Source organism: Bacillus rossius (assembly GCF_032445375.1).
Source record: "Bacillus rossius redtenbacheri isolate Brsri chromosome 4 unlocalized genomic scaffold, Brsri_v3 Brsri_v3_scf4_2, whole genome shotgun sequence".
Taxonomy (NCBI): Eukaryota; Metazoa; Arthropoda; class Insecta; order Phasmatodea; family Bacillidae; genus Bacillus; species Bacillus rossius.
The window spans coordinates 5,224,569-5,241,324 of NW_026962011.1; the positions used below are offsets into that span (position 1 = coordinate 5,224,569).

At 32.2% G+C, this 16,756-nt stretch overlaps 1 protein-coding gene across 2 annotated transcripts in view; it reads right to left on the reverse strand.

The window, feature by feature from the left end:
- Positions 1 to 540: 540 nt before the first annotated feature.
- The window catches only part of LOC134542357 (uncharacterized), a 196,566-nt gene continuing 180,350 nt past the window's right edge, over positions 541 to 16,756 (reverse strand). For both annotated transcript variants that reach the window (XM_063386528.1, XM_063386530.1), the window contains 2 exons: positions 9,619 to 9,853; positions 541 to 5,705 (listed from right to left, as the gene is read on the reverse strand). In XM_063386528.1, the coding sequence (XP_063242598.1) occupies positions 5,414 to 5,705; positions 9,619 to 9,853 (527 nt within the window). In that variant the 3' untranslated portion in view covers positions 541 to 5,413. The remainder of the gene's footprint in view (positions 5,706 to 9,618; positions 9,854 to 16,756) is intronic.

Below are 16,756 nucleotides of genomic sequence, written 5' to 3' on the forward strand. Positions count from 1 at the left end.
CTTTAAATAGGCATTTACTGTCTTTCCAATTTCGGCTATTACTGCTGTCCTTGTTTGGGCATGCTCTGTTGCAAGATATATGCCATATAGCACAAAAGTTAACACTAATTTATAAATTAATTAAATTTTTTTTTAAAATATCTGAAACGTATTTTGTAAGGGAAAATTTGGCATGAGAATTTTGGAATAAACATTTTCTTGATGTACATATTTCATAAAGAGCATCATCTGACAACATTTTACATTTACTTCTAAGGAGATATCACAGAAAAACGTCATTTTGGTTCCAACCATTAGATCAACAAATTTTTTTTATATCATGTAATATTAAAATTTTTGGCTTTGTTTGAGCATAGCACATAACTTAATGGAATGACTTGTTATTAATAATAACAGATTACTACAAACAGTTTCTCCTGTGAAATAATAATAATTAGAATATAATCTTTTTCCAAACTGACTACAACTGTATTATTACTGTCAACAGACACATATTTATGGCCTTAGAAATATCAGCAAATAGTAAAATTTAAAAAAAAATCTTAATAAATTATTATAATTAATGATGGCGTACAAAGTAATATTTTAAATGTTAACAAGCCAGTTGGTGTCAGTCTGACAATAGTGGGCACCATTTACTTTGTCTGCAAAGTAAGAGTGAGAGACACTTTAGAACACAAAATACATGATAATGGCTTAACAAGATATAATTGCAAGCAAAAACACACAAATAATCCTAGGCACACTAAATATCCAGTGCAAGGTAATACAACTGGTTAGAACTGACTGACACAGATGTAAGAAAAGGGGGAGAGAGAGTTGGGAGGGGGGAGAGAGAGCTGGGAGGGAGGAGAGTGGGGGAGAAGAAAAGAAAAATGAATTCCTGGAATAACATTATTATTTAAAAATTGAAAATGATTTGCCAACTTAGGACACAAAAATATATATTGGGATAACACAACAGATTAAAACCAGTTGTCAAATACCTCCATCATATTTTTACAAGTATGATGCTTTTTTTAAAATCATAATTCTAACTAAACTGCAAAATAGATTATTAAAAAATGTACATCATATTTATCAAGCATGTTTGATAAATCATGTAATAAGTTTTCAGTACATACATAATATTGACAATGGAAAAACAAAATCACATAAAATACAATATTGTAGCATTTTTATGACTGAAATGGAAATGCCTTCATTTACAACTCAGAAAAAGTTTAATACCACAGCAGATTTTTTTTTCAAGCAGGCTATTTATTGATGGACATACAATGATTTCAACATTTATTTCACAGTTTATTTTCTAATTTGCAAGAAAATGTACTGTATTCAAAAAAGGTAATACAAAGCCATAGTATGTGCTTCCTAGTTTGAAAACACGGTTAAATGCAATTCACTAAAAAAAATTTTTGAATTAAAACTACTTTACAGCTGGTATGAGAAGAGGAGATGACATTACAGCTAAACAAAAAGCAGCATAACCAAAATAGCATAGTGCTCAGAGCATTAAGGAAAGTGTTATGATCAGGAAGAGCATGATGAAAAGGTATTGCTAATTGACACCATTTTTGTTCCACTTGCTTTTGTGCGAGGCAAGGCCTTGTGTCTGCAGATACAGCAATTGCACATTATATACACACATTAAACTGAAGCCTCTTAAAATACAAGATACTTAATTTTCAGTTTTAAATCAATTTGAAAACACAGAACTTAAACAAAACTTGTAATTGTACTGTAAGTTTAATTTCACTTCTATCACGCATGAAAGCCATGTACACATGAGATTTTATTACCATATAGAGGGAGATAGCTGGCAAAAATTTACTATTTTATTGCTAGGATGACTAGGATTATAAGTTAGGTAGGGCTCCAAATGCTGGCAAAGTTGTTACACCCCTGCTGGTCTATTACTTTACCAGCAAAGGCGAACAACTCCATTTTTCTCTTGCTAGTGTGCCAAATGGTAAAATCTCCAATTTATACATGAATTTACCAAGCCCAATACTCTAACACTAGAGAACGACGCAAACCAAATCTTATTAGCAGAGGCTAACCGGTATTCAGAAGTATTGAATTGGGTTAGCAATTACCATAAATAATATAGGCTACATGAATTTAATAAAGTTCTTAGCATGTTTAATAAACAAACATGCAGTTACAGATGACATAACAAACCCTTTTAACACAGACGATGCGGTAACCTGGTTATGTAAACAGTGTTAATGCCAAAATCAAAAATATGTATGTTCAAATAATACACTAAAAGATAAGACAGTGAAATTCAAATTACGCTTAAAATCTAAAAGGAAGTCAGCAAAATTTAATTAAACTATTCCACATAAATAGTGAGTACCCAAAAATGCATAAATATTAAAATGATTAATAATTACAGTTCTATTAAAACAACAAAGTATTTTTAATAGTCTTTGAAAATTACCAAAGTCTAATACTGATGCAAAATTCATTGACACAACTGTGTTTGTGATGCCAATTCAAATCTGGCTAAATTATACAACTTAAGGTAAAACATATTAGCCAAGTTCAATGAAAATTGAATAAAATTGTGGCCCAATTCCAAACAAAGTGTTCTGCCAACTAAAGGATATTAGCATTCACTCTTGCAGGACTGACTATACGTAAAATTGGTAATACTGCAATTTCTAGCACAAACTACAAATTACCCTTGAGGCCAAACCAATTTGACGAGACTGGGCTGACTAAAAATATCCACGGCTAAAACTGCTGAAATTGCAAAAATGTTTTTCATGCTTTAAATGATGGCCATAGAGGATTAGGAATTCCTGATTCCTTCACCAGAAATATTAAGGTGGATTGGGTTGACTTATTGTTGGTCACAGTGCAGGTCCTGCAGGTATTTTAGCCCTATCGGGCGACAGCTTAAGTTCCGTCATCGTCGCACTAGTCCAGTCGCCGCCATCAACCCCAGTGGCACTCAAAGCCAGACCCCCCTTCGCGGTGGTCACCACAACACTCCGCTCGCTGCACGCAGCACACACCACTTCGACCACTCACAGTCATCTGCAGTCCTGACATCACGGCCATACCCGCACTCTCGTGTCCAGACCATGAAACAGTTTTTCAACCTCGACGTAGACCGACTGGATGCGATTTCAAAGCTCGGTTGGCTCAATACCCTAAAAATGCTTTTTATTTTATACTAATATGCAACACCTTTAAACTTGAAGGATCTAATTAATTAAATAATTATTAATGAATGAAAACAAATTATTACAATTAAGACTGCCTTTAAAACAAGAAGAAGAAGAAGAAGAAGAAGAAGAAGAAGAAGAAGAATAAGAATAATAATCTAAATATACTAAAGCTGATTGCATAAATTAGTAATAAGAGATATAAAAATTTATTAATTAAAATGATTTAAAATATGAGCAGAGAATAAAAATATATAGGGGCATGGCCACTGACCACAACATGGAGAGGTGGGAACAGATATAAGTGGATAAAGTCAATAATCAAAATTTATATCATTGAATACGTTATCACAAATCAGACCTCCCAGCTAGCTTTATGGTCTGACCGTTACATAAACTTGGAGAAATTTGCTGGACACCGACAATACGGTTCAGTTCCATGAAAAGTTACTCTCTATGATTTTTGAAAGAAAGAAATTCTCTTCACAACATTAACTTGATTTATACAGTTTTTTATTTTTCCGGACCAAAGATTCACAAAGCAAGATAGCGGCCATTATCTGACCCAGAAACTATTACACGTCTATCACAAGCCCTATAACAAGTTTATCACAAATAAAACAATTTAATTTTAAATGTTACTGAAAGTCTGATGGAAAAAAGTTATAGATTACGGAAAATACTTCCAGAGGTTTCTCAGCAAAAAAACTCAAGTTTGCCTCGATGTAGGCTTTTGCATAAAAATGTGGTCAACAAATTCTAATTAAAATGTTCCAAAAAAAAAATTAAGATCAACGTAGCTCAGACTATGGCAGTGAAATTTTACATTATATACTATTAATTTTTGAGAACTGCCACCCCGCACAACTTTCAGTATCATGAAAAGAGAATGATTACTGGATGACCATCCACAAATGAGGGTGGAAGTCACATGTCCCCAAAAATCAATCACATACAAGCTTTAAAGATTCTTAAAAAAAACAGCATATCAAGGCAACAGTTAAAATACATGAAACAATTTTTACATACATATAATTGGGGACCATTCCTTCTCTGACTCATTATAATCCATTACCAAGTTCACTTCACCATGATATATTTGTCCTTGAGTTCCCACTCTAGAAAGGAACACCCGATCATGTTTATTTCTTGGACCTCAGGGCATCACCTGCCTCTCTTAACAACTCCCATGCAATACGAATAATAACACTAAAACCAATATCAAATAAAATACCATTAAAAATACTATAAAATTACATTAAACTATTTCTTAACCTAGTCTAAATGCTGAGATAAGTAAAAATACTTTTAAAGGTTTTTATCGAAACATGTAAAAAAATTTTTTTAAATGTATCCAGATTTCAATAAAAAGAAACCTATGGGTAGTAAAATCCTTTACAGTAATTTTAAACACATCTATATATCAAAATTCAGCTACCACTATCATTTATCAAATCTTAACACCAGTCAATTAAATGTATTAACTACATAAAATATTCCAAAAAGAAGTGGGAGGCATGGCCTTTGCAACACCACAACATTTAAGATAATATTTAGTTTTAGATGGATGAAAGTACAACATTTTAAACAATTATTCAAATACTTTTTAAAAATAAAATACAGCTACATAAGTGTTTTATGTTGAGAATAATGAATGTGAAAATATCAGTTAGATTGAGGTGACAGTAAGCTTCCACACTGCCATACTACAAACCTCTCTTTAATTTGAGTGTCTCACTGTTTATTACCGACATTTGGTTTCAATTTAACTAAGTACACTCCCTTCTCAAAGAAATGGCCACTTCATTTTCTAATTTGCATTAATTTGCATTAATTTGCATTAATTCAAAACTGAACTTGCTGGGTCCTAACAATTTTTTAATATTTATTATTTTTAAAAAATAATTCTTATCCTGAAACTACAGAATTACTACAGTGTTAGTTATCCTTAAAACTGAAAATGAAACTGTACAACAATTATTTGAGAGTAGTGAAATATTCAATGCAGCCAATCAATATGCTTGATTCCTTTCTATTTCACACAATTTGATACCTAACATGTTATTCTTTAATGAAACCAAATTGACAAAAGTTATGACCTAAAAAATTCTGAATCCCAGATGTCGCCTTTCAATTTTGATTTCTTTTCCCTTAACGTAGAGGGAACGTAGAGGGAACAGTGGCATTTCTCACAAATGTTTTATGAAATAAACAACACAAAATACGTACTGCTGTAACTACGCTATGGGTTGGTGGTTTCCGCTCGCCAGCATGTCTGTGGTGAGCTCGAGATGGGAGAAGTGCTCTCTGAAGGAAGCGTACTTCTCACAACCGACGACTACATCGTCGCTGTCGCAGGCCATGGCGTCGTCGGGCAACAGACCTCTCACGAGCACGAGCTCCTCCCTAAAGGCCTCTCTCAGCCTATCACAGTCCACCCTCCGGTCGTCTGCGAGCAGGAACGCTACTGTGTCCAGCGGCACCGCGTCGTAAAACATGCTGACAAACAGGTAGAGCTGCTGGGTGTTCCTGCGCAGTAGAAGAATGTGTCAGGCACAAGTAGGCTTACTGAGTGTGTGACAGTAAACATCTGACCCCAAAGAAAAATGAAGGAAAAAATGTAACAAATCCTGGGTTTTTAATGGCATCTACAGTAGGGTTCCGCTAATCCAGACTAGATGGGACTGAACTTAGTCCGAACAACTGTAAGTCTGGATTAAACGAAATTTGCCTTCAAATATAAGTAATACAAGTTTTAGATAGAAAAAACTATACAAATCTGTATTTTTTTCCTTCATAAATATAACTTCTCTAACAGATTAATTTTAGCTTTAATACTAGTGTATAATAAAGAGCTACACTTGGCCTACAAAAATGAGTAAATCCAGCTTTATTTATAAAAGAATCCTGTCCAGATTAATGGAATATTTGGACGAGCAGGGTACAGATTAGCGGGACTACGCTGTAATTAAATTGTGAATGTTAAAGTAATATTAAATTAATGTCAAGTTATTTGTCAATCAATTTTTACTTTAAACTATGAGAATCCCAAGCAGCACAGTTTCATTCTTTCATGGTGGTGAGTCATATTTCTCCCTTTACCTTCCTGTCATCAGCTTGGACAGGTAACTAAAATCACAGTGAAATGTACCTGCTTTACATGTCTCTGCAAAAAAATCTTGGTATCTAATACTAGACAAATGCCATCTCTTGATGGCAAGATCTGGGTTTTGCAGACTTAGCAAAATCATTCTAATTCAGAATCTTTAATACAGCAAGTTTGGGACTACATCTATGCAAGGATTAGCGATTTTGTCAGACTGTTAAACAAGAATTTCAAGTGTGAAAATGTGAAATGCTGAAAAAAAAAAAAAAAAAAAAAAAAAAAAAAATCTTAACGCGAGTGACTTGATTGGTGCCGGATTGCATAATGTGCCGAACCATATAATTTCAGGTTAACAAACTTTCAGTATACATGAGATAATTCTTTCAGCTCAGGAAAATCCATACGATAAAATACAGGAGACATCTCTAGGCATAAGAATGGCCAGCTCCTATCACCCTAAGAGTCTGCAATGTAACAATGTAATAATTCAAAAAATGTTCTGTATTCGTAAATAATTTGATATTTGAACAAATTTAAAAAAAAAGTAATAATTTTTTTGACTGTCCACTACCAATACATACAGCAAGTGGAACTCATTCACAAAAATTTCAAATGAAGGTGAGTAACATCTATGAAGCCAACATGAGTTGTTGAGAAATTAGTTTTCTGATCATAGAACATAAATGCTTTTTATATATAACAAATAATTTATGATTAATAATTAAAATTACTTAAAATGTATACTTTATGTATATAATCAGTTATTCGACAAAAGAATTTTCAAACAACTTAAAGTTTTCCCGGTTTAATAAAATCCATTCCTAGTTTTACTTCTAAGGGGGGCGTCAATTAATTACGTGATTTTGGCGATTTTTTAACACCCCTCCCCCCTTGGTTGGATGTTGTGAGATTTGTCTCGACAAACCCATCCCCAAAAATCAAACGTGAGATTTAAAAAATGTGTATTTTTAGTGTAAATACGTTACTCTGTGCTTGATTGCATTGGACTTTTAAAAAAACATAATATGCTTAGATATTTTTATTTAAAACAAGTTAAGATTAGTATTTAAGACAGAACGTAGTCTAGAATCATAGTGAGAAAATCAAACAGTGAAATACTTAAATAGGAACTACTAAAATTCATAAAAGAATATTCATTATAGTTCAGTCCACACTGACTCATGTGTGATCTCAAGAGTGACTTTGTGACGTTCATATAACCGTGATAAATTATATTGTTAGGGTTTAGCCATAGTTTAGTGGAGAAACATCTTTTACTTAATTTAACCCAGTTTTCTCGCAATTTTACATTGTTTCTTGCGAAAAAAAATTACGTGATATTTTCCGAGACCCCCCTTCTCCAAAATGTGAGATTGGGTGAGATTCAGTTCTATTTCCCCTCCTTAACGCCTCACGTAATTTATGGACGCACCCCTTAGCTCTTGGTATAGGCTTATAGCATTCGGTAGGAGTAACTTTGAGAATGCAATGGAAGTCAAGAAAAGGAAATGTTTAACAACCATGGTGCTACCATCTGTTGCAAGTGGTGTGAACCAAAGTTCACAAAGACAAAGAAAAATTTTATAGGATTAACTGTTTAATGATTTTTAACAAGATGGGCAGTATTTTGATAAAATTCATTGTCCAAAATCAGGTTCAAAACAAAAGTTTAATATTTTTTTAGGTCTTTTTCACTTTCATCAGAGATGTTTCATTATATAGTTTAAAATGTTGGTCTGCTAATAAAATGATTCAATAGTCTACGTAGCTGATCTGGCAGCCAATTCTAGCGGCGGTTGCAGAAACTATGTGTGATTCGCGTCCAGAAATGTTGTTGAAAACACAATGTGTTTACATTTACCACATTCATTATTTTAAAGAATTCTACGTTAAATTTTGTGTTCAAGTTTCGTATTATAGGTGTATTTGTAACATGCAAACATACGAATTCTTTCTTTATGGAGGTTAAATGTTAAATGTTAAATGGCGAGTAATGAAACACTTGCTCACATTTTTTTCCCATTCAATGGATCTACAAAGTGTGAAAAAAATTCACACTATATTTAATTCAATTCCCAATTCATAAAATCTTTATTTTTTGATATTTGTAAAAAATTTAATACTTGATTTGAAAAAAAAAATGTGAGAGTTTTTCAACACTCACCAGTGATGTGTAAACATCTAAACTCAGTAACGAGCAAATTCATGTGGTCTCATTTTGCAAATAAACCTATACTATGAAACTGGAACACAAAATTTAACACAGAATTCTTTAAAATAATGCAGAGCGTGATAAATACAAGAAAAATGTTCATTTTAAGGAAAAAAGTAAACAATTTTTCCCATTTTTAAAACCTAACTATAATTAATTCTGTTTAACAAGATGGTAATAACCTAACCTAACCCAACCCAACCCTGGTAGGTTAAGTTAATTTTATTTATTTCCTACAATTTTTCTTTAAATTATTTACATTTGATATGCATCTGGTAGTTTTGGAACAGTTAAGATACAGTTCGTGCACTGGTGTAGGCAGGGTAACTTAAAAGAACAAAAAGTAAAGATAGTGCACTTGATGCGCTACAGGTACATAGTTTTGGAAAAGCTACAATGATTTGGTGCACAGGGCGTGGGCAAGTTTTGTAAGCAAAGTTAACTTCATTTTGTTATTCCATGCCATGTGACTGTTTACTAAAACATGTCCCAATGGTCGGCGATATAAAAGATCATATAATATTTGTATGGCAAAAATTATAAAAGCACAGTATTTTTCATGCAAATAATGGACAAGTATGAAATAATAAATAAAAACATGCAAATAATGGACAAGTAAGTATTAAATAATAAATACGAACATGCAAATTAATGCCAGAGTTAAAATAGAATAAATAAAATTGACTCGTGACACAAAACTAGAATAAAAGATGGATATATTTAAATGCATGTTAGGCCCACCTTGTAAAGCTTGGAATCTACACAAAAAGCATCGTTGATAACAATACACGAGCTAAAACGTCATCACGCTATGATTATAAATATATTCCAGGGTAGTTTCATTATCATAAAGTTTAATTTGACACACCAATACGTTTGGTATGTAACATAATTTTTACCAAAATGGCGATATAAGGGTTTATGTTGCTACCCATGGGTCTGCCATCATTGTCCCAAATTTCCATTTATCGACTTCTATTCCATTTTCACGAAATTACTCCTACCAAATGCCGTACACAGAGAGTTAAGATGTTTACACATCAATAAATTAAAATAAAAAACCCACAGGATTCGCAGAAGCTTATTTACATTGAATCTGTGTAAAATACCACACAGATACCCACCTAGAGTACACATTGATGATAAAATCACTGCCAGCCCGATGAGCTATCTCGACCATCAACCCAGCAAGGCCAGGTGTTTCTTTCCCCGAGTTGTAGAAACAGCCCAACCCAACGTAATCATCAAAGTGCATGTTCATGGCAAGAATTTTTTCCAGCTGTAGTTCGGGACGCTGCCACCTTGCGGTCAATGTAACCTTTTCACTGGCAGCTAGCACTGACAGAACATCTTCAGGATCTGAATGTAACAAAAATAATAAAAGCAGATGGTCAAATAAACTCACAACCAAATATCTTTGAGGATTTATTGCAAAGTTTACATCATACAACATTTTTTTCCAGTAAAATAATTAATTTCATTTTTTTACTAACAGTAAAAAAAAAATTGTGTTAGTACTAATCCACAAACGAAACCAAAATAAAGCATTTACGATCCCCTTTCATCCACAAACTGGCACCTTCAGAACTCACACGAGGGTAGTTTTAGGACAGTGTATGGCCTGTAGAAAATAAAAGCCTGACATATTCTTTATAACTGCAGTTTATAAATTTTACCTTCAACCCATTGTCATTCTTACAATAAAGCTACTTCTTTGATGATGATCAAATGAAACCAAACTGTCCAAGAACAATAAAATTCTTATAATCTATACATTACCTATACAAAACCAATCTTCATAATAAGTTTACAAAAATAGTTTACATATAGATGTGACATATGCAATACAATTATATTAATGAATTAATATTAAATACAATCAGAGGCTACAAATTATTAAAAATTATTTTATTTTCTAATTTGAAAAGCTAAAAAAAACGTAAAATATTTTTAGAATACTTAAATATATGGGTTACACAATGAAAATTTTTTTTTACTGATCAATACTAATATTATAAATGCGAAAGTAACTCTGTCTGTCTGCCTGTCTGTCTGTCTGTCTGTCTGTCTGTCTGTCTGTCTGTCTGTCTGTCTGTCTGTCTGTCTGTATGTCTGTCTGTCTGTATGTCTGTTTGTTTGTTTGTTACCTTTTCCCGGCTGAACGGCTGAACTGATCGTAATGAAATTTGGCAAGGAGATAGAATATATCCTGGGGATGAACATAGGCTATCTTTTGTCTAAAAAAATAATCTTTAAACGGGTTAAAAAAATATATCTTAATTTTATGTAATGTGTGTCATAGATATACAAACTGTTAGTGTCATTCATCTATGCCTGCCGAGCAATAGCTTTCAAGCAACGACCTAGAGATATATAGACTGCTTATCACACTGCTTTCAGCGCCAATTGCTGCTGTCGACGGCATACTGGGGAACTACAATCCGAGCGAGAGAGACAGAGAGCTGTTTTGACAGAATGGTGGGCAAAACATAGCTGTAAAAGCATTGGTTCTTATGGGAGAAAGATGCAAGTTGCTAGTAAATTCCCTAAAAATGTAGGTTTTTCGCAATTTTACTGTTTTTGCGGGTAATACTTAAAGATGGAACGAGTGAAATATAATTTTAAATACAGTTTCATTATAGTGTGATGTGTAAGTACGACATTAAATGCGCAAGAAAATAGCTAACCCTTCTTCAACCCAACGCTTGTGACCAACATGTAGATCAGTTGTTGAACCTATTATATATGTATTTCGGGTAGGTAATTTGATACAGTACATGGAATTTATCTCATCACTAAGTACTATCAATTAAAAATAATCGACTGCAATGGAATAATGACCACTTTTAATTGATTTGTGTGGGTTTGTTATTGTAGTCGTATTCGTTCATTACGAGTTTTAGTTGTGTCTTTGCTGTTAATATTTCAGATTCAATGCAATTTTTTAAACAGGATAATCTAAATTACGTAGCAAGATAAAACAAACCTACTGCTAGGATAGATTTTAAGAGGAAATCATTGGACGAGTGAAAACCTAGACTGTGTGTTGATGTTTTAAATACAAATAAAATTGTCATCACTAACTGCTATACCTCATGATAATATTATGTACAGTTATAACAGTGTGTTGTCCTATTTTTTTTTTAATCTTGAAAGTAGTGGCTCTAGAAAATAAAGTGCATACGTAATAGCTGAAGTAAAAACTTGTGAGTCAGCTACATTAATACGTATAATCTGGGTCACATTATTTTTTGAAAAAATGTAATTTATTTATCACTTTAAAACCTTTCAGTTTTGTTATTATTTGCCATTTCCCCAGGAGCCTCTACTTTCTAAATTTACTGTATTGTCTTCAGGTGCTCTCTCCCCAGACCCTTCTCTATATAGAAATTTAAGTAACATATTTATACTTATCCATTTTTTGAGAAAATTAGCATTTATAGCAGTAAAAAAAAAAAACATTTTTGACTCTCCACCTTGAAAAACCAACCCTAAATATAAGGCTGTATGTACATAAATTGCTGAACCAGTAATACTGGAGATTAGCAGCTTTTAGAAAATAATTGTTAAGTAAATGATTGGTTGGATCAGCTACCTTAATAATGCATAATATCTTGTTGAAATGGTAATTAAAGTATGATTAACTTTGCTTACCTAACCTCTCAATCTTTTCACTTAATATGGCTGACATAACCGAACCTACTATGCAAACAATTTCAGAGTATTTTTCATGTACCTAACCTAACCTAACCTAACCACTATTTAAGGTATCACAATTCCCTCCTAGAGAATGGGTAAAAAGATTAATACACAAATATATATTTTTTATTCAGGATGAAAAAAATTGCTTTCCTTAAAACCTATCCTGCCTTTATGTAGAAAATATCAAAGACGTTCACTTTACACGAGGAAAAAATTTACCGGTTCATACTATCTTAGCTGGTGACTTATCGAAACTCGAGTGTCTGGAGAAACTATGAACCTTGTCTAAAGCCTACAGTGCTCAATGTGTTTAGCCTACTCATTGTTTTACGTGGTGTTTCCCCCAATAGGCCTTTTTAAAACCTTTCACATTCATTATTATTTGCCTATTTCCCAGGAAAACCTACTTTTAAAAATAACTATTATCTTTAATTGGTTATTGCGTAAACTCTTGTACAAATAGTAATTTACGTGTAATGTTGTTCACCTTACCTACACAACATATTTTTTAATTTTAATTATGTAATATACACATTTCTGTGAAGCTGCTGATTTCTGTAATTACTTTTAAAATTATTAGATGTGCAGTATACATGGGCTAAAAAGATTAACTGGTACATACAGTAATTTCATAATACCTAATCTAACCACTTGTTAAAATGGTGAACTATATGAACACCACCCTCTTATAGTATGATTGGAAACAAGCGTGGCTCCAGAAGTGTGCTCGACCCCCGACAAATGCTGGCATGACAGCACCACTCAGTATTTGGTTTTATGTGACCATGGCGTTGCGTGTTTCTTTTGGCGCATTTGCAGTGGCCCACCATAAAGGAAGCCTTAACATCATGTTTCTTTGTATGACAGTCCCTCTCAAAGAGTCTTCCTGGAGCTTCTGCTGAATGTAAAACATGTTAGAATGCAGAAAAAAAAAAATTGATTGTTTTTTAATTCAGAGGCTTTCCTGCAGACTTGATCTGCCCCACAGGAAAACTCCACTGGATGCAATTTAGTAAAGTCAATCAAAGATGTGCAATGTACATGACGTAAGAAAAATCAATGGTACATACCATAATTGTTTGACAATTGAAAATCATACTTCTGGAGAAATGTACTGAGTGGAAGCAGTGTAGTGCACAATACATTAACTCATTTTACACGGTGAGTTTCTCCAAGAGGCCTATTATACCATGCTATTTAATTTTCTAACTACTACTACTCCGTAGCCTGTGTAGTTTCTTGATGTCTGTAACTACATACTATGTCATGATTACAACCAACAAGTCCTTGTTAGAATCTTGAAGTATACTAAATTGTAAGCAAAGAAACTCAGTTCCAAATTTTGACTGTTAAGAGATATTGCCCAATGGGACAATTGGGCCAGGAAGATAAATGACTCAATTTGAAGTAATTGTAACAGAATTTATGCGTGGACTATTTTGATGTATACTTGTTGCCTTAAAATAAAATTCACATAAATAAACACTGTTGATACGATTCATAACACTGTCACCAAAGTTTGAAATTTTTATCTACTCTCTAGAATTACATTAATAAATACAAGAAATGTAATACAGGAAAAAGTAACAGTAGACTGACAACTTCAAAAAGAAAATTATTGCCTAGGTAGGTGTAAATGTTTGACAGTTATTGTTAAGCACAAATTTTAGCTATGTATAACAAAATTTACAGAACATTTGCTGAACACTGGTGTGAGTACATAACCTTATGACCACCCAAAACTCGAACTTCTCATTATATTCGTAACACAAATCCTAAATTTTTAACATACACATCAATATTTAAATGAAGCTAATTTATGTATAAGAAGCTGAAATGAATCATTATTGTATTGATTACTTTTGACTTATAATTTTTTTTATTATTTAAAAGCTGAGATTACATTTGTTGGATTTTTAAAGTAAACAAAATTTAATATTAAAAAATTAAGATAACTCCTAAAAGAAAATACACTTCAAAAATTATATTTTGAAAGTAAATTCAATCAATTCAACACATTATCTGTTCATTCATCACGTAATTTTACATAGTGAACATAATTCATTCCGTATTATTGCCGTCAACGTACGTCGTCTGCTAACAAAGCACTGTTTGCCCACCATTCTGTAAAATTCAATTGGAATCAAAGATGACCTCCCACTAGCAGTCTATATATCTCTAGGTCGTTGCTTTCAAGCCATTACGTTACGTTTTTCTATTGTAAGGAACTAAGTAGAGAGTAAGAAAAAAATAAAGATCTTGACAGTTTGTAGTTTCGCCATATTTGTTTCAATTTTCAATACCGTTTTTGTATATTACAATTTAAATTGCAGAAAAAAATCATGTTTCATAAACACATAAATAGTGAGTGTGTGTAATTTCTCTATGTCCAAGAGGTCTCGCCGCGTCAATTTTTTCCTTGGGGCGAACCCGTCCGCTTGATATAATAATCAACTTTTATCGTTGAATGATTTCATGATTTATTTCATGAAAATCTGCTCTCATAAAAAAGTAAGTTTTATAGACATTCAATAGGTGTCTCTCTCTCTCTCTCTCTCTCTCTCTCTGAAGATCAATCTATGAATCGTTACAAATTTATTTCCTTTATTTTTTTAGTTTTATTTGATACAATATGATTTCACTAAAAATCAATTTCTACCCCTTCCTATTTTCAATTCCACATTACGAAGTTTCACTTCTTCCACGCGGAGGGACTCCACGCAATATTATAGCATGCAATTAAAAACTATTTTTTAATGATGCCAAAGAAGTATAACTTCACATGCGCGTACCTAAGTACACGCACCCATTTTTTAAATTTAATTTCTTCTATATATATTTTATCTCCCTACCTAGGGCACTCATAATTCTATTAAATTTCAGGTGTATGTTTTCAATGTCATTTGAGTTGTACAATTTTTTTTTTTGTCAAATTGGTCATTATTTATACTTTGTTTCATTTTGGAAACATACGTATTTGAGGTATTATGACAAATATAAAAAATTAGTTACACTAACATTCTTAGGTTTTTATTGTGTGGATAGTTTCAAGTTTAATATATTGTAGGTATATAAATTCTTAAATTTATAAATTTCTTCGAAATTTATTCATAGGTTGGTAGGGCCTACTTATTTTTTCTATTGTCAATATTGTTATTTTTTTTTACAGTACCTACTTATTTGCAAGGAGTTTGGTTTAGTGTTTATAATTTATCTGCTGAGCGTCAAGAGTCTTAGGGCTACTGAGACCGAGAACCAGAAATATTTATCAATTATGTAACATATTGTTGAAAAATTTGAATTTTACTATTTCAGGTAGGTTGATTTTTTTTATTAATTGCCATCTTCCTTTATTTCATATTAAACATTATGTTTGGTTGAGTGTGAGATAATTTTATTTATGTATGTTTTAATTTCATTTATTTTCTTATATATATATATATATATATATATATATATATATATATATATATATATATATATATATATATATATATATATATATATTCTTACCTACCTACTTCTATTGAATTTCAGGTGGATGTTAACATTGTCATTCCAGTTGAATAAATTTTTTTGACAAATTAGTTGTTATTTATACTTTTTGTTTCATTTTGGGCTATGTTTTTGACGTGACAACATCTAATAAATCGATGAACGCCAGCTGCACGCACGAAAATGTGTCCCACTACGGATGTCCCACTACGGATGTTCCTGTTTGCTCATTGTACGCATGCGTGGCATCTCTCTTCATGCTCATTGTATGCATGCGTGGTATCTCTCTTCCACTCGATTGGAACGAAAATCGATTTGACTTTTCAATCATATTTTCGTCGTTTGAATTATTAATATTATGTAATTTAACGATTGTCCACCGATTTTCAGCACAATCGGTACGGTTATTTAAAAGTAATGTTGAATATTCAAATACGTTTTGAACCAACAATGGTGTTTTACAGTTACACATAATAATTCAAATTACAACCAAGATCTTTTGCACAATGTTTTAAAAAATATTTTAACACCTTATAAATAAGTTTGGTGTATTTGGGATGCGTATTTGTTAAAAAATCGAGTTATTAAAACAAAATAATATTATTCCCCTACCATGAACAAAATGATTATAAACTTTATATACCATCTGAAACTATTATTTTTCATGCATGGCCTCGTGGCTGAGCGGTCAGCCGCGCTATTTTCTAATCGTAAAGTTGTCAGTTCGAATCCCGGCAGATGCGAAATTTTGTTTTTGAACTTGTAAAAATAAATACGGCGCACGTAACATTTCAAAAGTAATAAATATATTTGAATAATGAATGCAAATAAAAGTAAATTTATTAATTAAACTGTACATTTCATTTCACTCCTTTGTATCCATACAAAATAGTGATAATTCAATAAAAATGATTCAATTTTATTCATAAAAGTATGCAGAGGTAGATTTTATCATACAAAAGATAGAAAAATTAAAAAAAAAATTCTTCCTCAAAGAATATAATATTTTTTAATGCCTAAATGGTTTGGTTGCAAAAACCTATTACGGCTCAGTCTCAGGCCGAA